This window comes from Heteronotia binoei, chromosome 20, assembly GCF_032191835.1.
Source record: "Heteronotia binoei isolate CCM8104 ecotype False Entrance Well chromosome 20, APGP_CSIRO_Hbin_v1, whole genome shotgun sequence".
In the NCBI taxonomy this organism is placed as follows: domain Eukaryota; kingdom Metazoa; phylum Chordata; class Lepidosauria; order Squamata; family Gekkonidae; genus Heteronotia; species Heteronotia binoei.
Window position 1 is genome coordinate 37463510 of NC_083242.1, and position 24115 is coordinate 37487624.

The 24115-nt window shown below is 49.5% G+C and overlaps 1 protein-coding gene across 1 annotated transcript in view; it reads left to right on the forward strand.

Annotated features, from left to right (window-relative positions):
* Positions 1–24115, forward strand: part of CLEC16A (C-type lectin domain containing 16A) — a 132882-nt gene that overhangs the window by 83189 nt on the left and 25578 nt on the right. The window contains exon 21 of the mRNA XM_060260795.1: positions 4276–4443. Coding sequence (XP_060116778.1) covers positions 4276–4443 — 168 coding nt within the window. The remainder of the gene's footprint in view (positions 1–4275; positions 4444–24115) is intronic.

Below are 24115 nucleotides of genomic sequence, written 5' to 3' on the forward strand. Positions count from 1 at the left end.
GGAAGCCTGTTCCACTGAGGAACCGCTCTAAACTCACAAATCCCTCCCCCTAAATTCACAGGATCTTCATTGCTGTCAGATGGCCATCTAGCCTCTATTGAAAAACCTCCAAGGAAGGAGAGCAAACCACCTCCCAAGGAGGAAGCCTGTTCCACTGAGGAACCGCTCTAAACTCACAAATCCCTCCCCCTAAATTCACAGGATCCTCATTGCTGTCAGATGGCCATCTAGCCTCTATTGAAAAACCTCCAAGGAAGGAGAGCAAACCACCTCCCAAGGAGGAAGCCTGTTCCACTGAGGAACTGCTCTAAACTCACAAATCCCTCCCCCTAAATTCACAGGATCTTCATTGCTGTCAGATGGCCATCTAGCCTCTATTGAAAAACCTCCAAGGAAGGAGAGCAAACCACCTCCCAAGGAGGAAGCCTGTTCCACTGAGGAACTGCTCTAAACTCACAAATCCCTCCCCCTAAATTCACAGGATCTTCATTGCTGTCAGATGGCCATCTAGCCTCTGTTGAAAAACCTCCAAGGAAGGAGAGCCCACCGCCTCCCGAGGAAGCCTGTTCCACTGAGGAACCGCTCTAACAGTCAGGAAGTTCTTCCCAATATTGAGCCAGATACTCTTCTGATTTAATTTTCCAAGTCCTAGGAGGAAAGGTTGAAGGAGCTGGGGATGTTTAGCCTGGAGGGGAGGCGGCTGAGAGAAGAAGAAGAAGAAGAAGAAGAATTGCAGAGACTCAGAGTGGCTTACAATCTTTTGTATCTTCTCCCCCCACAACAGTCACCCTGTGAGGTGGGTGGGGCTGAGAGGGCTCTCACAGCAGCTGCCCTTTCAAGGACAACTCCTGCCAGAGCTATGGCTGACCTAAGGCCATTCCAGCAGGTGCAAGTGGAGGAGTGGAGAATCAAACCCAGTTCTCCAAGATAAGAGTCCACACACTTAACCACTACACCAAACTGGATGGTGATAGGATCACCATCTTCAAGTACTTGAAGGGCTGTCATAGAGAGGATGGCGTGGAATTGTTTTCTGTAGTCCTGGAAGGTAGGACCAGAACCAATGGGTTAAATTAAATCAAAAGAGTTTCCGACTCAACATTAGGAAGAACTTCCTGACCTTTAGAGCGGTTCCTCAGTGGAACAGGCTTCCTCGGAAGGTGGTGGGCTCTCCTTCCTTGGAGGTTTTGAAACAGAGGCTAGATGGCCATCTGACAGCAATGAAGATCCTGTGAATTTAGGGGGAAGTGTTTGTGAGTTTCCTGCATTGTGCAGGTGGATGGACTAGAGATGACTCTAAAACTGGCTGATTAATAAGAAGCAGAGAGTGAGTATAAATGGGCACTTCGCAGTGGAGGACAGTAAGCAGTGGGGTGCCGCAGGGCTCATTACTGGGTCCCATGCTCTTTAACTTGTTCATTAATGATCTGGAGTAGGGAGTGAGCAGTGAAGTGGCCAAGTTTGCAGATGAAATTAAATTGTTCAGGGTGGTGAGAACCAGAGAGGATTGTGAGGCACTCCAAAGGGATCTGTTGAGGCTGGGTGAGTGGGCGTCAACGTGGCAGATGAGGTTCAGTGTGGCCAAGTGCAAAGTAATGCACATTGGGGCCAAGAATCCCAGCTACAAATACAAGTTGATGGGGTGTGAACTGGCAGAGACTGACCAAGAGAGAGATCTTGGGGTCGTGGTAGATAACTCACTGAAAATGTCAAGACAGTGTGCAATTGCAATAAAGAAGGCCAATGCCATGCTGGGAATTATTAGGAAGGGAATTGAAAACAAATCAGCCAGTATCATAATGCCCCTGTATAAATCGATGGTGTGGTCTCATTTGGAGTACTGTGTGCAGTTCTGGTCGCCGCAGGATATTATAGCATTGGAGAAAGTCCAGAAAAGGGCAACTAGAATGATTAAAGGGCTGGAACACTTTCCCTATGAAGAAAGGTTGAAACGCTTGGGGCTCTTTAGCTTGGAGAAACGTCGACTGCGGGGTGACATGATAGAGGTTTACAAGATAATGCATGGGATGGAGAAAGTTCAGAAAGAAGTACTTTTCTCCCTTTCTCACAATACAAGAACTCGTGGGCATTTGATGAAATTGCTGAGCAGTCAGGTTAAAACGGATAAAAGGAAATACTTCTTCACCCAAAGGATGATTAACATGTGGAATTCACTGCCACGGGAGGTGGTGGCGGCTACAAGCATAGCCAGCTTCAAGAGGGGATTGGATAAAAATATGGAGCAGAGGTCCATCAGTGGTTATTAGCCACAGTGTGTGTGTGTGTGTATATATATATATATATATATTTTGGCCACTGTGTGACACATAGTGTTGGACTGGATGGGCCATTGGCCTGATCCAACATGGCTTCTCTTATGTTCTTAGAGATCCCTTCCAACTCTATGATTCTATAATTTCAACCCGTTGGTTCTGGTCCTACCTTCTGCGGCCACAGAAAACAATTCCAGACCATCTTCTATATGACAGCCCTTCAAGTACTTGAAGATAGTGATCCTATAATCTCTCATCCGCCTCCTCTCAAGAAGGAGAAGAATCATAGATTTGGAAGGGACCCTCCAGGGTAATCTAGTCCAGCCCCTTGCACAATGCAGGAAATTCACAAACACCTCCCCCTAAATTCACAGGATCTGCATTGCTGTCAGATGGCAGGCCTTCTCTTATACCTGTTTGTACCTTTCCTAACGTGGTATATAGTTTATCTGAGCTTCTAAGATTGTAGTTTTAAATAGCCTCCAAGCTTCCCCAAGGGTTTTGACTGTATTTACCTTTCCTTTCAGTTTCCTCTTCACATGCCTCCTCATCTCAGAGAATTTACCCCTTTTAAAGTTAAACGTGGTTGTGCTGGTCTTTTGGGGCAACTCCCTATTTATACAAATAGTGAAATCAATAACAGGCAGGTAGAGAGCCTTTCTGAGAAAGGAGTGGTCTTATAGTTCCCTTCTAGTACAGCAAAGGGAAGGCAAAACATCTTGCCAGACCAAAGGAGCTTCTAAACCTCTTTTACTTCCAATCAGCCGGTCATTTGTTACGGTCATAGACCAACAGTACAAACCAGCCAGAAACAGATGTATTTACAGAAAACTAATGCATCAAAATAATTTCATATGGGTAGATCAGCTAGACTGGAGACCTAGGGGCACCTTAAGAATCAAAGTTCCCTTCATCAAAAACAAAGTTTGATAAAAGAGACTATGATTTAGATATATTCAAAAAGGAGTGGAAGAAATTTAAAGGATATATGGAGAAAGAGTGGAAGGTGAAAAGACATTGGACAATTTTTTGTACTAATGAGAAAAAAATATATATATTGAACTTCGATCGGTTAGTAGTACCTTTAGTATTGAACTTAAATCTATAACTTCGGGGAAGTCAACGTTGGAGGGAGGGGGGATTGAAATATCATATGGGTTAGTACTGAAAATTTATAATTAAGTTTTGTAACCATATGTTATCAATAAATTGTTAAAACAAAAACAGAGTTTGATTCTGGTGGCATCTTTTAAGACCAACTAAGTTTTATTCTGGGTATAAACTTTCGTGTGTAGGCATATGCCTTCAGACACCACACAAAAGCTTATAGACCCGGAATGTAACTTGGTTGGTCTTAAACGAGCCACGGGACTAACTTTGTTCTGCCGCTTCAGACCAACATGGCTGCCTGCCCACCTGGATCTCTCTCCCTTCCTCAGTTACCTGACAAAGGGAGCTTTGACTCTCTGACGCTTGTCAGTCTTTAAAGTTGTGCTGGTCTCAAATCTTGCTCCACGCATGCAGGGGCTGTTTTCACGAGGGAACAATCCACCTCAGCTTTCGTGGTTTGAGAAAGTTGTGGCGGTCGAAGGGCAGTGAGACCTGTGATGCGGAAGACCCTCTGAGGAAAGACAGAAGAGCAGGCCGTTGGCTCTTCAGGGCCAAACACTGAAGCAAGGAGGGGTTTCGTCAGGGTGGGGCAGCCCATGTTTTCTCTCTCTTTTTTGGGTTTTTTTTTTATTTTGGCTGTGTGTGCGCATGCACACACTCATGCCTACAAGTCATGGTGCCCTCTGCTGGAGGACTTTCAGAGAAGTGGCTTGATGCAGCCTACCTCTGCCTCCCAAGTCTGGTATTCCAAGGAGGTCTCCCATCCATGTCCTTGCCAGAGTCAACCCCGCTGAGCTTCCAAGATCTGAGAGATGGGGCTTGCCAGGGCAGGGTGGGGGCAGCACACGTTTCATGCTTGAGCAAGACTTGACCTGTATCTCTTTGAATACAGCTCTCTTGGATCTCCCAGTCCAGCCTTCCAGTGAAGTGATGGGTTTTGCACACACCTCGACCGCTGCAGCACAGCACCTGCCGTTCCGGTTTTACGACCAGGCAAGGCGTGCCAGCTGCGACCCAGCCGTCCAGCGCTCCGTGTTTGCATCTGTCGACAAAGTCCCAGGTAAGTCCTCATGGACGCATCCTGCGTGTTACACCTCTCGGGTTCTTGAAGTGGAAACGGGAAGAATGTGCTTGTAGATGGGGGTCCCCAACCTGCGGGTACCTTTGGCATTTTGACACAGGGTGACAGGCGCAACCACAAAATGGCTGCCCCGGGAGGCGGAGCCAACCACAAAATGGCTGCCCCCCAGGAGGCGGAGTCAACCACAGAACGTCGAGGGGGTCTGGTTATGCATAACTGTGATAGTGACTCTTCAACATATTGGGCAGAAGGTCCAACAGGATGCCTTTTAAAACTAACATACTGTTTTAAAATATTTTCTTCAGAACACACAGCTTCCCTTCAGCCACCCCGTGAAGGTCCTTGTGCTGTGGGGGCAGCTGCTGACACAGTTCCATTTTTTAAAAATAAATCTCCACAGCTTCTCCAGTGGCTGATTAGAATCCCTATTGGACAAAAGACCAGAAAAGGGGTTAGCTGGTTCCATGAACATATGAAGCTGCCTTATGCTGAATCAGACCCTCGGTCCATCAAAGTCAGTGTTGTCTTCTCAGACTGGCAGCGAATCTCCAGGGTCTCAAGCTGAGGTTTTTCACACCTATTTGCCTGGACCCTTTTTAGTTGGAGATGCCAGGGATTGAACCTGGGACCTTCTGCTTCCCAAGCAGATGCTCTACCACTGAGCCACCGTCCCTCCCCTGCTCTCCAGGGTCTCAAGCTGAGGTTTTTCACACCTATTTGCCTGGACCCTTTTTTGGAGATGCCGGGGATTGAACCTGGGACCTTCTGCTTCCCAAGCAGATGCTCTACCACTGAGCCACCATCCCTCCCCTGCTCTCCAGGGTCTCAAGCTGAGGTTATTCACACCTATTTGCCTGGACCCTTTTTTTGGAGATGCCGGGGATTGAACCTGGGACCTTCTGCTTCCCAAGCAGATGCTCTACCACTGAGCCACCATCCCTCCCATGGTGCCCCTGAACGCCATGTTGGAGAACCCCAGCTGTAGACAGTGGTGTAAATTACGTCCTTGGTCCCTTCCTGGCATTTTCTGGATATTTAATTAATTTGTATTTAGGATTTGCGGGATGGGGGGGTGGAATCGTTTTTGCTTTCATACCTCAACATTCCAGTGACAGAAGCAGTGGTCCAGTTGCGGCCGCACCAGTTTGGGAACTGCAGTCACATCTGCGCTGGACTTCAGGAAGTCCTACAAACGAAGATAAAACGTTGTATATTGTCAAACGGACTGTAAGATCATTCTAAATTAATATGTGCAAAATACTGTGGTTTAAAACTCTGACCGATTTCGCGCTCACCCGATGCCGCTCTCACGTTCGTCTTCTCAGTGTGGCGTCCTTCCGATTTCCCTCTATCTGCCCTGGGGCTGCAGCAAAGATCAGCATTTTCAGCGCAGCAAACAGAAACCGCTAAAAACCAGTTTCTGTTTGCTGGACTTAAAATGCCGATCTTTGCAGCAGCCCTTGGGCAGATAGAGGGAAATCGGAAGGACGCTGCGCTGAAAAGATGAATATAAGAGCGGCATAGGGTGAGTGCAAAATCGGTGTTTGTTTTCAAGGTATGTATTAGTTAAAGCTCTCACAGAAGTTCTAAGTTATGTTCTAAGTTATATACCTTCCTCATACACGTGAGCTGTCTGGTTTCACATCAGTTATATCAGCGGCAAGTGTTACTCTTTCCCCAGACTTGGAGCATCAGCCCCTTGGCTAGGAAGCAGGGTGCCAGGCCCACAGGGAAGCATTACGGTGCACTTATTCAGAGCCCATCTTTGAGCTTTCCCCATCCAAAGCAGCCAGCCCCTGTTCAGCTGGTTCTCTGAGTAAGCCCTTCTAACTCTGAGCACAGCACGATGTTTCACGGGCGACAGCTGTGGTGTGAAGCGTGGTGCCAAGAGCGTGCTCATTACATGAGAGTAAATCTCTTTTGACGGCAGGGGCCCGCAAGAAGAAAGGCCTCCCCAGGCACTAGGCCCGCCCACGGACACCCCCGTGTTTCTTGGCTGAAGAGATGAGCTGTTCCAGAGACCTGCGGAGGTTGTCAGAGGGGTCCACAGAGTGGGAATAAATAACCCTTGTTTAACACTTACCGGCCACTGTTGTCCTCTGTGGGAACCTGGAACAAAAGGACAAGCTGGAATGGATCCATAGGAGGGCTACGAAGATGGTGAGGGGTCTGGAGACCCCTATGAGGAAAGGTTGAAGGAGCTGGGCATGTTTAGCCTGGAGAGGAGGCGGCTGAGAGATGATAGGATCACCATCTTCAAGGATTTGAAGGGCTGTCATCTAGAGGATGGTGTGGAATTGTTTTCTGTGGCCCCGGAAGGTAGGACCAGAACCAATGTGTTGAAATTAAATCAAAAGAGTTTATGGCTCAACATTAGGAAGAACTTCCTGACCGTTAGAGCAGTTCCTCAGTGGAACAGGCTTTCTCCTCGGGAGGTGGTGGGCTCTCCTTCCTTGGAGGTTTTTAAACAGATGCTAGATGGCCATCTGATAGCAATGAGGATCCTGTGAATTTAGGGGGAGGGGTTTGTGAGTTTAGAGCGGTTCCTCAGTGGAACAGGCTTCCTCCTCGGGAGGTGGTGGGCTCTCCTTCCTTGGAGGTTTTTCAACAGAGGCTAGATGGCCATCTGACAGCAATGAGGATCCTGTGAATTTAGGGGGAGGGGTTTGTGAGTTTAGAGTGGTTCCTCAGTGGAACAGGCTTCCTCCTTGGGAAGTGGTGGGCTCTCCTTCCTTGGAGGTTTTTAAACAGAGGCTGGATGGCCATCTGACAGCAATGAGGATCCTGTGAATTTAGGGGGAGGCGTTTGTGAGTTTAGAGCGGTTCCTCAGTGGAACAGGCTTCCTCCTCGGGAGGTGGTGGGCTCTCCTTCCTTGGAGGTTTTTAAAGAGATGCTAGATGGCCATCTGACAGCAATAAGGATCCTGTGTATTTGGGGGTAGGTGTTTGTGGGTTTCCTGCATTGTGCAGGGGGTTAGACTAAATGACCCCGGGGATCCCTTCCGACTCTAGGATTCTATGAAGAGGCAGATGGAGCTCGTCTTAAGAAATGGAAGGATTAAAAAAATGCAGGAGATGACTGTAAAACAAGGATGGAGAGGTGGGGCTTCTGTCAAAGGGCAGGGACTGGATCCAAAGGGCAACAGGTGGATCCCTTCAATTGTCAGTCTTCCCTTCACCCAGCACCTTTTAAGGAAATTCACCAGCCCATTATTATTACCAGAGCGTTCCTGCTTCAGCAGAAGCAATCTCAGGGTAACACGCAGGCTTCCACAGAAGTTGTAAAAAAAGGCATCTCTCCGTCGGATAAGTGCTCATAAAAGTCAGGCTTCAGTGCCCAACCTCCAGATTTCCAAATAAGCCATGTGGTGAAAATGAGGGGAATATAAATCCGTATTAAAGGTTCTTGCCTTTGGGCGTGTGGTGAAACCCGTCTTGGTTTCCTCAGCTGGCTCCCCACCGCTAGATTGCCGGAGGCGTCTTAATGAATTCTGCAGTGCTAAACAGCCCCCTTCTTAATTATCTGTGCATTAACTAAAAGAGCTGGACAATGATTAACTTGTTAAAAGGGTTTGGGTTTTTTGTAGCCAAGGGGGTGTGTGTGTGCGTGCGTGCTGGGCTTGTGGCAGCTGGCAGTTATTGATCAGTCTGAGGAGAATGCGGAGAGAAGCAGACAGACCCTGGCTCCAGGTAGGGGGGCTTTTGACCCCCCTCCCCAAGCCCACCGTAGAGGAGGAGGGGCCGTTCGCTTTGGACTTTCTCCAGAGGTTGCCTCTGCGGGTTGCTGGCGTTTGATCACCCGATGCTCGGGCCTTCAACATTTGCTGTTGTGTTTTGCGAACAGCAGAACTCCAAATGTCCCTGCCTTGCCCGTGAAACAGTTTTCAGAGGGGAGTTGTGTTATTCTTCAGTAGAACGGCTAGACACAATTCCAGGAGCACATGTGTGGCGGAACCGGCCCGATTCTGCCTTCAGACCCGGTCCCGTCAGCTCCCTATTGAGTCACCAACTCCTGGAGGGAGCTATTTCTCCTCCTGCCCCTTGGGCGCGCTGCCACCACCTGCTCAGTCTAGGGGTTCAGATTGAGAGGAACAGGACTCCCAATCCTCCTCTCCAGCTGTGAGGCCAGGCCTCAAGGTCCTCTGCCACCCTGCACTTGGGTTTCACAGAGACCTCAGCGCTTCTTTGGGGCACCCCTGGAGGATTGGCACCTTATCCAACTGCATGCCTTCCCCCTTCCCCGGGGCCCCCTTCTCAACACAGCGTGGTCTAAAGCGGTCTGGGGATCTATGTGGTACAGAGATTGACTGCCAGCATTTAAACAGTAAAAATATATTTATTTAAAAAGAGAAACAGATAGGAAAAGAAAAACAAAACAAAAACAGTTGCATCTACAAAATTAGCACAGCACAGCACAGCAAACAGCCTGACAAACAAAATGTGTTATAAACGCGTCCTGCTGGCCCTGATCTAAACTTGCCCTGTCTTGTGAATTACTTACTTAGTCAGCCTGCCTGGGGGCCTCCCAGGCAGGAGCCTCCATTGCTCACCACATGCTCGCTCGAGCCCCAGTTCAAATCTGGCTTCTCTTCCTGCCTAACACATGCAAGGAACAACGGCACTTCCTGCCTCTCTAGGAGATTTTCCCCCTAGCGTTGTTGGTTTGGCTCTGGAAGGGAGGGGGGAGTGAGGGGAAGGCTACAAAGCCTGCTGAGGGATTTACTGACCCCTGCCAAATGAAGCACCACCACTGCCTAAAATGGCGTTTCTCCACAACATGAGAGACAAGATTTTCAAGATAGATTCAGGTAGGTTGCTGTGTTGGTCTGAAGCGGAACAGAATTCGAGTCCAGTTGGGCACCTTTAAGACCAACAAAGTTGTATTCTGAGCAATGTTCCCTCGAAGCTACAGAGTCTTATGAGCAAAAATCCTACTTTGTGAGCTACTGGCATTAAAGTTGTGAGCGACTGCATCAATTCGTGTGCTCCGGGGTCCTCCTTCCTGAGCTAAGACAAAAATCTGTGAGCTGGCTCACACTCACTCAGCTGAGAGGGAACACTGATTCTAAGTTTTCCTGTGCTTTTTCAGACACGTTGAAATGGAACTCACTGGTCCATACATCTTTCCTCCTGTATGTATGGACTGGTAACTCGGTAACGTCCATTTCACTGTATCTGAAAAAGCACACGAAAGCTTATACTTTGAATAAAACTTGGTTGCCCAACTGGACTCGGAAGATGTTTCGAGGCATAAGGTTCCAATAGTCAAAACTCCCTTTGTCAGATGGGATGACTCGTATTTGACGGCGAGAGCTTTGACTCTTGAAAGGAAATGCCCTGAAAATCTTAGAATCCCAGAGATGGAAGGGGCCCCGGGGGCCATCCAGTCTAACCCACCTGCTCAGTGCAGGATCAGCCTAGACCATCTCTGAGTGCTTGTCCAGCTGCTGCTCGCAGACTGCCAGGGAGGGGGGGCTCGCCATCTCACTAGGGAGCTCATTGCACTGTTGAATAACTCTTGTTGTAAAAAAAATTTTCCTAATATCCGGCTGGTACCTTCCTGTCCTTAATTTAAGCCCATCGTTGCAAGTCCTCTCTGCTGCCGACAGGAAGAAGTCCCTGCCTTCCTCTAAGGGACAGCCCTTCAACCACTTCAAAAGAGCAATCCTGTCCTTTAAGTGGACTGAACATTCCCAGGTCCCTCAGCCTTCCCTCACAGGGCTTGACCTCCAGGCCCCTGATCATCCAGTACAGAGGACATCTGAACATCTGAAGTGTACCCACCCCAGTCTTTCTCTACTTCGTCTAGCAGGGGTTCGCCAGGGAAACAGGAAGAGAGATGTGCCCCCCCCCCTTCACACTTGAAAAGGAGAGCCAGTGTTGGTGTCGTGGTGAAGTGTGCGGAGTCTTATCTGGGAGAACCGGGTTGGATTCCCCACTTCTCCACTTGCAGCTGCTGGAATGGCTTTGGGTCAGCCAGAGCTCTCTTATCTGGGAGAACCGGGTTTGATTCCCCCCTCCTCCACTTGCAGCTGCTGGAATGGCTTTGGGTCAGCCACAGCTCTCTTATCTGGGAGAACCGGGTTTGATTCCCCACAACTCCACTTGCAGCTGCTGGAATGGCTTTGGGTCAGCCAGAGCTCTCTTATCTGGGAGAACCGGGTTTGATTCCCCCCTCCTCCACTTGCACCTGCTGGAATGGCCTTGGGTCAGCCGTAGCTCTCTTATCTGGGAGAACCGGGTTTGATTCCCCCCTCCGCCACTTGCAGCTGCTGGAATGGCCTTGGGTCAGACAGAGCTCTCTTATCTGGGAGAAACGGGTTTGATTCCCCACTCCTCCACTTGCACCTGCTGGAAGGGCCTTGGGTCAGCCAGAGCTCTCTTATCTGGGAGAACCGGGTTTGATTCTCCACTCCTCCACTTGCAGCTGCTGGAATGGCCTTGGGTCAGCCAGAGCTCTCTTATCTGGGAGAACCGGGTTGGATTCCCCACTCCTCCACTTGCAGCTGCTGGAATGGCCTTGGATCAGCCAGAGCTCTCTTATCTGGGAGATCCGAGTTGGATTCCCCACTCCTCCACTTGCAGCTGCTGGAATGGCCTTGGGTCAGCCAGAGCTCTCTTATCTGGGAGAACCGGGTTTGATTCCCCACTCCTCCACTTACAGCTGCTGGAATGGCCTTGGGTCAGCCAGAGCTCTCTTATCTGGGAGAACCGGGTTTGATTCCCCACTCCTCCACCTGCAGCTGCTAGAATGGCCTTGGGTCAGCCAGAGCTCTCTTATCTGGGAGAACCGGGTTTGATTCCCCACTCCTCCACTTGCACCTGCTGGAATGGCCTTGGGTCAGCCATAGCTCTCTTATCTGGGAGAACGAGGTTTGATTCCCCACTCCTCCACTTGCAGCTGCTGGAATGGCCTTGGGTCAGCCATAGCTCTCTTATCTGGGAGAACCGGGTTTGATTCCCCACTCCTCCACTTGCAGCTGCTGGAATGGCCTTGGGTCAGCCGTAGCTCTCTTATCTGGGAGAACCAGGTTTGATTCCCCACTCCTCCACTTGCAGCTGCTGGAATGGCCTTGGGTCAGCCATAGCTCTCTTATCTGGGAGAAATGGGTTTGATACCCCACTCCTCCACTTGCACCTGCTAGAATGGCCTTGGGTCAGCCACAGCTCTCTTATCTGGGAGAACCCGGTTGGATTCCCCACTCCTCCACTTGCACCTGCTAGAATGGCCTTGGGTCAGCCACAGCTCTCTTATCTGGGAGAACCGGGTTTGATTCCCCACTCCTCCACTTGCACCTGCTGGAATGGCCTTGGGTCAGCCAGAGCTCTCTTATCTGGGAGAACCGGGTTTGATTCCCCACTCCTCCACTTGCACCTGCTGGAATGGCCTTGGGTCAGCCACAGCTCTCTTATCTGGGAGAAACGGGTTGGATTCCCCACTCCTCCACTTGCACCTGCTGGAATGGCCTTGGGTCAGCCACAGCTCTCTTATCTGGGAGAACCGGGTTTGATTCCCCACTCCTCCACTTGCACCTGCTGGAATGGCCTTGGGTCAGCCACAGCTCTCTTATCTGGGAGAACCGGGTTGGATTCCCCACTCCTCCACTTGCACCTGCTGGAATGGCCTTGGGTCAGCCACAGCTCTCTTATGTGGGAGAACCGGGTTTGATTCCCCACTCCTCCACTTGCACCTGCTGGAATGGCCTTGGGTCAGCCACAGCTCTCTTATCTGGGAGAAACGGGTTGGATTCCCCACTCCTCCACTTGCAGCTGCTGGAATGGCCTTGGGTCAGCCAGAGCTCTCTTATCTGGGAGAACCAGGTTGGAGTCCCCACTCCTCCACTTGCAGCTGCTGGAATGGCCTTGGGTCAGCCAGAGCTCTCTTATCTGGGAGAAACGGGTTGGATTCCCCACTCCTCCACTTGCACCTGCTGGAATGGCCTTGGGTCAGCCACAGCTCTCTTATCTGGGAGAACCGGGTTTGATTCCCCACTCCTCCACTTGCATCTGCTGGAATGGCCTTGGGTCAGCCACAGCTCTCTTATCTGGGAGAACCGGGTTTGATTCCCCACTCCTCCACTTGCATCTGCTGGAATGGCCTTGGGTCAGCCACAGCTCTCTTATCTAGGAGAACCGGGTTTGATTCCCCACTCCTCCACTTGCACCTGCTAGAATGGCCTTGGGTCAGCCACAGCTCTCTTATCTGGGAGAAACGGGTTGGATTCCCCACTCCTCCACTTGCACCTGCTGGAATGGCCTTAGGTCAGCCACAGGCCTCTTATCTGGGAGAACCGGGTTTGATTCCCCACTCCTCCACTTGCATCTGCTGGAATGGCCTTGGGTCAGCCAGAGCTCTCTTATCTGGGAGAACCGGGTTTGATTCCCCACTACTCCACTTGCAGCTGCTGGAATGGCCTTGGGTCAGCCAGAGCTCTCTTATCTGGGAGAACCGGGTTTGATTCCCCACTACTCCACTTGCAGCTGCTGGAATGGCCTTGGGTCAGCCACAGCTCTCTTATCTGGGATAACCGGGTTTGATTCCCCACTCCTTCACTTGCACCTGCTGGAATGGCCTTGGGTCAGCCACAGCTCTCTTATCTGGGAGAACCGGGTTTGATTCCCCACTCCTCCACTTGCACCTGCTGGAATGGCCTTGGGTCAGCCACAGCTCTCTTACCTTTAAGCTCGTTTGGTTCCCAGAGCAGTTTACGATAAACATCAGAAACAACAAAATCAATGGAGTTGATGAATTGGAAATCTAAGTCAGTGCTAGCAAGAAAAACAGTATTTAAAAAATACACCGCCATAACATTACACTCAATAAAGAATCACCATTGAAATAAAGAAGCAGCAAGAGAACAGCATCAGAGGTAAGGGAATAAAAAGTGTCTCCTAAAAGCCTGGCAAAATAAGTTCCGTTTTCACCCTGTGCCAGAAATGCAGCACTTCCAGGAGGAAGGTTTTTCGAGGTTGGAGGGCCACACCTGAAAAGGCCCTGCTCCTAACCTCAGCTGCCTCCACCAGCAGGGCCTCCAATGAGAATCTGAGGCCAGGAATATGTGGGAGAAAGCAGTCCTTCTAGATGGTTCATTGTGCTGAAAAGTAGCCCTGTTCGTTGCTATCTGGATCTTCCCAGCAGACTCTCAAGTAAAAGGTGCAGAAAAGGTTAAAAAAAGGTAGTCCCCTCTCTAAGCACCAGTCGTTTCCAACTCTGGGCTGACGTCACATCACGATGTTTTCATGGCAGATTTTTTACGGGGTGGTTTGCCATTGCCTTCCCTGGTCATCTGCACTTTCCCCCCAGCAAGCTGGGGACTCATTTTACTGATCTTGGAAGGATGGAAGGTGGAGTCAACCTGGAGCCGGCTACCTGAACCCAGGATCAAACTCAGGTTGCGAGCAGAGTTTGGTCTGCAGTACTGCAGCTTTACCACTCTGCACCATGCAACCACTCTGTTAAAAGCGACATCAGAACGCCAGCTGGAATAGACCCATTCTCCACAGCATCAAGATGAACCCTGAGGATCTAAGAAAGGGTGCACTATGCACTCACGTCGCAGAATTCTTGTGCTGCCAGGGTGAACGAGTGAGGCCCAAGCCGGTGTTTGCAAACGACTGGAGAATGCGAGAGATCCCACCCCCACCCCCCGCTGCCCTCCCAGACACTGCTAGTGACGGGTCTCAACATTTTTTATGTGGGCATGAGATTTAACAGGCTATTAGGATGAAGTTAGAAGGTCTAATTGCCTGTCCTTAAGTTTCTAGTTCTGAAAGATGGCAATGTTTGCAGAGGCCAGGGGGGCTCTATTTATTAAGCAGGAATTTTAGGGCCAGTTCCAGGGCCCTAGATTACGAGCCCATGGCTTTTGCGAGTGAATGCCTGTAGATTGATCTTTTAGGGAGGAGTCTCTCCCCAAACACACACTTCACTGAAGCGGTTTTCACTGTTGCATGAGAATAAGCCCAGTTCAACCCAGTGGGACTTCTTCTTAGTAAATAGGCATACAAAATCAGCTTGCATTTTATTTATTTAGATTATTTTTAGGCCACCTTTCCCAAGTCCTGTTCCAGGCAGCTTACGATTAACAAAGTATGAAGAAATTCAAGCCCATTTAAAGACTAGCCATTGGACATGAGTACAGTAGAATTTATCTATAAAACAGTTGACCATTTAAAAAACTGATAAAACCCCTAATTTAAAGCCTGGGTCAAAAAAAAAAGGGGGGGGGAAAGTGCGTTTCAGCCTGGCACCGAAAAGGAGGTCCTTTTGGTAGTAGGTAAATTTTCTTCAAGAGACCCATGGCACAGAGTGGTAGAGCTGCAGCACTGCATTCCTAAGCTCTGCTCATGACCTGAGTTCGATCCCAGCGGAAGCTGGGTTCAGGTAGCCGGCTCAAGGTTGACTCGGCCTTCCATCCTTCCGAGGTCGGTAAAAGGAATTCCCAGCTTGCTGGGGGGAAAGTGTAGATGACTGGGGAAGGCAATGGCAAACCACCCTTTTAAAAGTCTGCCCTGAAAACATCGTGATTAGACGTCACCCCAGAGTCAGACAGAGTTGTTCAGTCGCACAGTCGAGTCCGACTCTTTGCGACCCCATGGACAAAGAGACGCCAGGCCCTCCTGTCTTCCACCATCCTCCAAAGTCTGCTCAAATTTGTGTTTGTTAAGAACATAAGAAAAGAAGCCATGTTGGATCAGGCCAGTGGCCCATCCAGTCCAACACTCTGTGTCACACAGTGGCCAATATATGTGTGTGTGTGTGTGTGTGTGTGTATATATATATATACACACACACATACATACATATATATATATATATATATATATATATTTTCTCACACACGCACATACACACATATATATATACTGTCGCTAATAGCCACTGATGGACCTCTGCTCCATATTTTTATCCAATTCTCTCTTAAAGCTGCCTATGTTTATAGCCGCCACCACCCGTGGCAGTGAATTCCACATGTTAATCAGCCTTTGGGTGAAGAAGTACTTCCTTTTATCCATTTTAACCTGACTGCTCAGCAATTTCATTGAATGCCCATGAGTTCTTGTAATGTGAGAAAGGGAGAAAAGGACTTCTTTCTCTGCTTTCTCCATCCCATGCATAATCTTGTAAACCTCTATCATGTCACCCTGCAGTTGACGTTTCTCCAAGCTAAAGAGCCCCAAGCGTTTTAACCTTTCCTCATAGGGGAAGTGTTCCAAACCTTTAATCATTCTAGTTGCCCTTTTCTGGACTTTCTCCAATGCTATAATATCCTTTTTGAGGTGCGGTGACCAGAATTGTACACAGTATTCCAAATGAGACCACACCATCGATTTATACAGGGGCATTATGATATTGACTGATTTGTTTTCAATTCCCTTCCTAATAATTCCCAGCATGGCGTTGGCCTTTTTTATTGCAAACGCACACTGTCTTGACATTTTCAGTGAGTTATCTACCACGACCCCGAGATCTCTCTCTTGGTCAGTCTCTGCCAGTTCACACCCCATCAACTTGTATTGGTAGCTGGGATTCTTGGCCCCAATGTGCATTACTTTGCACTTGGCCACATTGAACCGCATCTGCCACGTTGACGCCCACTCACCCAGCCTCAACAGATCCCTTTGGAGTTCCTCACAATTCTCTCTGGTTCTCACCACCCTGAACAATTTAGTGTCATCTGCAAACTTGGCCACTTCACTGCTCACCCCCAACTCTGAATCATTTATGAACAAGTTAAAGAGCATGGGACCCAGTACCGAGCCCTGCGGCACTCCACTGCTTACCGTCCTCCACTGCGAAGACTGCCCATTTATACTCACTCTCTGCTTCCTATTACTCAGCCAGTTTTTGATCCACAAGAGGACCTGTCCTTTTACTTCATGACCCTCGAGCTTACTAAGGAGCCTTTGATGAGGAACTTTATCAAAAGCTTTCTGGAAGTCAAGGTAAACAACATCTATTGGGTCCCCTTTGTCCACATGCTTGTTCACCCCCTCAAAGAACTGTAACAGGTTAGTGAGGCAAGATCTTCCTTTACACAACCCATGCTGAGTCTTCCTCAATAACCCGTGTTCATCAATGTGCCTACTCATTCTGTCCTTGATAATGGTTTCTACCAACTTTCCCGGTATTGAAGTCAGACTGACTGGCCTGTAATTTCCCGGATCTCCTCTGGACCCCTTTTTAAAGATGGGGGTGACATTTGCTACCTTCCAGTCCTCAGGAACGGAGGCAGATTTCAATGAAAGATTACAGATTTTTGTCAGGAGATCCACAAGTTCAACTTTGAGTTCTTTCAGAACTCTTGGATGTATGCCATCCGGACCTGGTGATGTATTAGTTTTTAATTCGTCTATCAGTTGTAGGACCTCCTCTCTCGTCACCTCGATCTGACTCAGGTCTTTAATACCCCTTCCAAAATTAGTGGTTCTGGAGCAGGCAGACTGTTCCCTGGAAGTAACACTGTCCAGCCAGTGTTACATTGTCCAGCCAGTGTTACATCAGTAACACTGTCCAGCCATCTCATCCTTTGCCGTCCCCTTCTTCTTTTGCCTTCTGTCTTTCCCAGCATCAGGATCTTCTCCAGAGAGTGCTCCCTTCTCATTTGGTGGCCAAAGGATTTGAGCTTCAGCTTCAGCATCTGACCTTCCAGGGGTAGTCTGGGGACTACCTCGACCTTTTTAAATTTCCTTCAGAATGACCCCGGGAGTAAGTAACAACTCACCTCTGAGTTTTGCAAGCCCCAGGGGCAGGGGAGAGGGTTATCCCAGTTCTGCTGCAATCCTGTTTTGTAAAATAATCTGTGATTCATCAGGTTTCTAAATATTATCCCCCCCCCCCCCCAAACCACTGAGTATTTGCATTTCTCAGCTTCAAAGAACTGAAGACGGGTGGAGGCTGTTAGGTCGATGATTAACGATGTTCCCCTTCTGGCTTTGAAAACACGCAAGGGCTGATTAACAAAGTGTAAGCGTTTGTTTCATGTACAGCTTCAAAATAGTAGGAAGGAGGCAACACTTTTGCCTACTACGCCCCATGCTCCTGGCTTTGTAAAGCATAGCTGGCGTGTTTCAGTCAGCAAAATCATTCAGAGGTGTCTGAAGGCGGGAATCGATGGCTTGTAGGCATTCTTTAAAAACTGTTGCACGGTGAACGTCCCTCAATGTTTTGGAAACCGTTGCTGGGGGTGGCATTCAAAAACCGTTCCCTATACGGCATAGGGCAGCAGTCCCAACCTTTTTGGTACGAGGGACCGGTTTTATGGAAGACAATTTTTCCATGGACCGGGGTGGGGGTGGGGGCGCTGAGCAATGGTTTCAGGATGATACAATTGTGCACTTTATTTCTATTAGTCTGGTGTGGTGGTGAAGTGTGCAGACTCTTATCTGGGAGAACCGGGTTTGATTCCCCACTCCTCCACTTGTAGCTGCTGGAATGGCCTTGGGTCAGCTATAGCTCTCTTATCTGGGAGAACCAGGTTTGATTCTCCACTCCTCCACTTGCAGCTGCTGGAGTGGCCTTGGGTCAGCCATAGCTCTCTTATCTGGGAGAACTAGGTTTGATTCTCCACTCCTCCACTTGCAGCTGCTGGAATGGCCTTGGGTCAGCCAGAGCTCTCTTATCTGGGAGAACCGGGTTGGATTCCCCCCCTCCTCCGCTTGGACCTGCTGGAATGGCCTTGGGTCAGCCAGAGCTCTCTTATCTGGGAGAACCAGGTTGGATTCCCCACTCCTCCACTTTCAGCTGCTGGAATGGCCTTGGGTCAGCCAGAGCTCTCTTATCTGGGAGAACCAGGTTTGATTCCCCACTCCTCCACTTGCAGCTGCTGGAATGGCCTTGGGTCAGCCAGAGCTCTCTTATCTGGGAGAACCGGGTTGGATTCCCCACTCCTCCACTTGCACCTGCTGGAGTGGCCTTGGGTCAGCCATAGCTCTCTTATCTGGGAGAACTAGGTTTGATTCTCCACTCCTCCACTTGCAGCTGCTGGAATGGCCTTGGGTCAGCCATAGCTCTCTTATCTGGGAGAACCGGGTTGGATTCCCCACTCCTCCACTTTCAGCTGCTGGAATGGCCTTGGGTCAGCCAGAGCTCTCTTATCTGGGAGAACCAGGTTGGATTCCCCACTCCTCCACTTGCACCTGCTGGAATGGTCTTGGGTCAGCCATAGCTCTCTTATCTGGGAGAACCAGGTTTGATTCCCCACTCCTCCACTTGCAGCTGCTGGAATGGCCTTGGGTCAGCCAGAGCTCTCTTATCTGGGAGAACCAGGTTTGATTCCCCACTCCTCCACTTGCAGCTGCTGGAATGGCCTTGGGTCAGCCAGAGCTCTCTTATCTGGGAGAACCGGGTTTGATTCCCCACTCCTCCACTTGCAGTTGCTGGAATGGTCTTGGGTCAGCCAGAGCTCTCTTATCTGGGAGAACCAGGTTGGATTCCCCACTCCTCCACTTGCAGCTGCTGGAATGGCCTTGGGTCAGCCAGAGCTCTCTTATCTGGGAGAACCGGGTTTGATTCCCCACTCCTCCACTTGCACCTGCTGGCATGGCCTTGGGTCAGCCTTGAAAGGGCAGCTTCTGGGAGAGCTCTCTCAGCCCCTCCTACCTCACAGGGTTGTGGGGGAGGAAGGTAAAGGAGACTGAGATTCAGAGTGAAAAGTAGGATATAAATCCAATGTCATTATTGTTATTACTACTGCTACATTGTAATATATTATGAAATAATTATACAACTCACGGCCCAGTTGCTAACAGGCCACAGACCCGTACTGGCATGGGGGGAGGGGGCAGCTGAGAAGATTCGGGGGGGGGGGGGGGGGTCTTGGGTGCCAGAAGATCTGGCCTTTCACACAAGGTAGGAAGAATTGTTACAAACTGACCTCCAAGCCACCTGTCCTTTAGCCTGTCACAGACAAGGAGTGGTTCAGGCGCCAGGATCCAGGAGACCCAGGTTCGAATCTCCACTCTGCCCTGGAAGCTTGCTGGGGCCGCCTTGGGCCAGTCACACACTCTGAGCCTAAGTAAAAATAGCGGCGGTTTCAAGAAAAGGTGTCTCGGAACAGGAAAGCTGGACTTTCAGCCCTCTGACGCAGACAGGGGTTGGGGGCATCGGTTTCAGCCTGTGTTAATTCCAAGCAACTGCATGTCAAAAGGATCCTTCCAAGACTGTGGTAGCGTTGGTGCATCCGTAGCCTGTTTGTCTTCGTGTTGCTGTTCCTTTTGCTCAAGCTGATGGGAAATGCCTCAGAAGTCAGAAGCTGTTTCCTTTTCCTTGCATCGTGCCCGAAAACATACAGATACTTTTCTTTTGAGGCTTGACCGGTCTGCTCGCAAGACTTAACGATGCCTCCCATCCCGGACTTGAAATATGGGCTCCCGTTCCTGGTACCTCTGTTGTCTCGTTATTCCCGTTTGCTTCCTGTAAGCCGGTAGATAAATTTGCAGTTTATACCTTGCCAGGAATCTCTGCTAGGATTGTGGTCTGACCTCAGAACCATGTGCTTCAGGAGCAAGGAAAGATCTATGAATTTTCACCACTGTTTGGCATTTGCTGCGTTGAAGAACCCAACACAGGGCAGTGGGTGAGGGTCTTTTTGTTAAGGGGGGAAAGAAACCTGCTTCCATTCTGCTGCTTCGGGAAGGTGCGCTTAATTTTATTTATTCATTGCCAGAAAGACATACCCCGGCGGCTTTGTACAGGTGTAGATCTGTGACTTGATTGAAACTCCACCAAGCCCGTCACTCTTGAATGTGATCGGCCCCTGTGTGAGACAGGAGGCTGGACTAGATGGACCCTCACTGGTCTGATCCAGCAGGGCTCTTCTGGTGTTCTTCTCAGGGGAAGGCCTCGGCCTCTCTGCCCCGCTGCTGACCCTCCAGAGGAACTGGTTGCCCACTGTGTGAGACAGGAGGCTGGACTGGATGGACCCTCACTGGTCTGATCCAGCAGGGCTCTTCTGGTGTTCTCAGGGGAAGGCCTCATCCTCTCTGCCCTGTTGTTGGCCCTCCAGAGGAACTGATTGAGGCCACCATGTGAGACAGGAGGCCGGACTAGATGGACCCTTACTGGTCTGATCCAGCAGGGCTCTTCTTATGGAAATTTCCCATCTCAGTCTCCCACTTGTTCCTCAGTTTAGATAAGGTGATTCAAGTCCAGACGAGAACGGTGATTCATTGTGTCTGGGTGAAGCAGCGCTCTTTGTGAAACCAGATAAGCATAAATCAGTATGTAAACCAAATATCAGGTTACTCCTAAATTTGCACGTTGTGACTTGTCTGAGAAGGATGCTGTTTGGGGTAAAATTAGGTGAAGTCCTGAGGCGCTAATAACACGTGGCGTTAGCGGGAGCGTTGCTGACAAGGGATGTCTGTGCACTCTCAAAGGCAGCCCCACATGAAGTGTGTCACAGTGATCTATCCCTGATGTGTGTGAACAGAGCAGGGCTCACCATGCCCATCACCTAAAGCTGAGAAAAGGCACTGTGTGCCTCAGAGGAACGTGGAGCCTCCATCTGTAAGCCCGGATCCAGCAGTGCGCACCTCCAAACCATTGATGTGCTCCTTCAGGAGAGAGAGGTGCCATCTGCAGCAGACAGACTGGGTCCCAAGTCCTTGAACAGCTTCCTTATTGATTGAGAGCGTTTCAGTTTTATCTGGATTGAGCTTTGGTTTATCCGCCTTCTCTTGTCTCATCACCTTCTCCATCTGTTCGGAACTTCCAGGGACCCACCCACTTTCTCTCTCAAGGAGCAAGAGAGCTGGGTGACACACACACGCACACATACCCCAATATGTCAGCAGCACTTCCAAACACCATGGATGGTCGCTCCCAGCTGTTTCACATTGGATAGGGTTCTGAGTCCACAAAAGAAGAAACTGGAATTCTGCCCTAAGGAAAGGTCCGATTTTCAGCCTGTATTGATTGGGCAAATAACACTAGGAGGAGATGATGATATTTATAGCCCGCCCTTTATTACCCAAAGGAGTCTCAGAGTGTGGCTTACAATCTCCTTTCGCTGCCTCTCCCCACAACAGACACCCTGTTAGGTAGGTGGGGCTGAGAGAGCTCTGACAGAAACTACTCTTGAGAGGAACAGCTCCGTGAGAACTTGTAACTGACCCAAGGTGCGTGTGAAGGAATGGGAAATTAAGCCTGGTTCTCCCAGATAAGAATCTGCACACTTCACCAGTACACCATACTGGCTCTCATTTGCATGTCCCCTGACTTTGCCAGATTTAGTCATGTTTGTAGTATTCATATATACATTACTTTTTGGTCCTGGTCATGAAGAGAGGCAGAGGGCTGGATTTCTAGTCATATTCAGCAAGAGCCTACATGTTTTTCTGGCTTCAGTGTGAGAGATAAGCGGGCATGTGAAAGTGTTACTTGCAGAGACAGTCTATAGTTTATTATGGGAAATAGTTTAAAGCCCAAACCTCAGATGCTTCTGCTGGAAGACATTTTTGTTAAGATTCTGTGGGGCCCCTGTTTTAATATGAGGCACTTTCACACACACTGAATAATCCACATTCGGACCACTTTGCAGCTGGATTTGGCCACATGAAATGGCAAAACCCACTTGCAAAAGATCAGTGAAGTGCTTCATTAGGAGTGGATTTAAAGTGCATTATTCAGCACACATGAAAGTGCCTGTGCTCCTCTCTCTTTTCTTTCTGTCTTAGTTTGCTGATGTGTCAAAAGTCATCGGGGGCTGGTGACATATGCAGGGCTGCTCGATATTACAAAGCAAGAAAAGCCCCTCCAAGCCTGAAGAGGGGTGCTGGTGGGTACAGAACCAGGAGCCCTTTCACCTAAGCCCGGATTGCTTCTATTTAGGCAGCTGTGAAGAACTTAAATTAAATCAGAAGAGTTTCCGGCTCAACATTAGGAAGAACTTCCTGACCGTTAGAGGGATTCCTCAGTGGAACAGGCTTCCTCCTCGTGAGGTGGTGGGCTCTCCTTCCTTGGAGGTTTTTCAACAGAGGCTAGATGGCCATCTGACAGCAATGAAGGTCCTGTGAATTTAGGGGGAGTTTCTTGCATTGTGCTAGATGGACTAGATGACCTTGGAGGTCTCTTCTGACTCTATGATTCTATGATTCTGATAGAGCAGTTCCTCAGTGGAACAGGCTTCCTTGGGAGGTTGGTGGGTTCCCCTTCCTTGGAGGTTTTGAAACAGAGGCTAGATGGCCATCCGACAGCAATGAAGATCCTGTGAATTTAGGGGGAGGGATTGGTGAGTTTCCTGCATTGTGCAGGGGGTTGGACTAGATGACTCTGGAGGTCCCTTCCAACTCTATAATTCTATTATTCTAAGAACGCAGAGCCCATTGAATTCTTCTTTCTAGTGGCCCTCTCAGCCAGACAACCAACCTGATGCTAGATGACCAGCGCTCTTCTCAGCCACTCGCTTTACCTGGTCTCTTCGCCTCCGCCAAGTGCACTTGATGTTTTTCGAGGGTGGGGGGAACATGCACACTAATCGACCCGTTTTTCTTTCTCTCTGTCTGGTTCTGTGAACTAATGGATGGGAAACAGCCTTGTTGCACTCTCAAGGTCTTCCCAAACTACAGATTTATTTGACTTCTGCAGAGAAACTGTGGTCTGAGAAAGTACCCTGTTTTTCAGGCGGCCACCGTTTTCTGGTGCTGATTTACAGAGGGGAGGGGGGAAAGAAAGCGTAGATTTCTCATCACTCTTCAATTAATGATGATAATAGCTGAAAGTTTCCACTGAGCCAGCATTCTCAGCACTGGAGCACGGGGATCGTTGCTCTGGGAAGAAGGACCCAGCAGTCCTGCAGAGGGGAGGAGGGGAGAGCGTCCAGCTGTCTGGTATGGGGGTCTAAACATCTTCATTGGGGAACCGGGCTCTGTACACTCTTGCAAAATAACAAAATCTTACCGAGAGGATTTACATTCTGAGAGCCTTTTTTGTGAGCTCTTGGTGATGATGATGATATTGGATTTATATCCCGCCCTCCACTCTGAAGAGTGTCAGAGCGGCTCACAATCTCCTTTCCCTTCCTCCCCCACAACAGACACCCTGTGAGGTAGATGAAGATATTGGATTTATATCCCGCCCTCCACTCCGAAGAGTCTCAGAGTGGCTCACAATCTCCTTTCCCTTCCTCCCCCACAACAGACACCCTGTGAGGTAGATGAAGATATTGGATTTATATCCCGCCCTCCACTCCGAAGAGTCTCAGAGCGGCTCACAATCTCCTTTCCCTTCCTCCTCCACAACAGACATCCAGTGAGGTAGATGAAGATATTGGATTTATATCCCGCCCTCCACTCCGTAGAGTCTCAGAGCGTCTCACAATCTCCTTTCCCTTCCTTCCCCCACCACAAGAGACACCCTGTGAGGTGGGTGGGGCTGAGAGGGCTCTCACAGCAGCTGCCCTTTCAAGGACAACCTCTGCCAGAGCTCTGGCTGACCCAAGGCCATTCCAGCAGGTGCAAGTGGAGGAGTGGGGAATCCAACCCAGTTCTCCCAGACAAGAGTCCGCACACTTAACCACTACACCAAACTGGCTCTCTTGGAGGATTGGCTACATCGGGGGTGCGGCCTAATATGCAAAGGAGCTCCTGCTAGAATTCTGCCCCAGACATATCTCTTGCCTTTCTGCTGGCAGTAGAAAAGAGCCCGAGT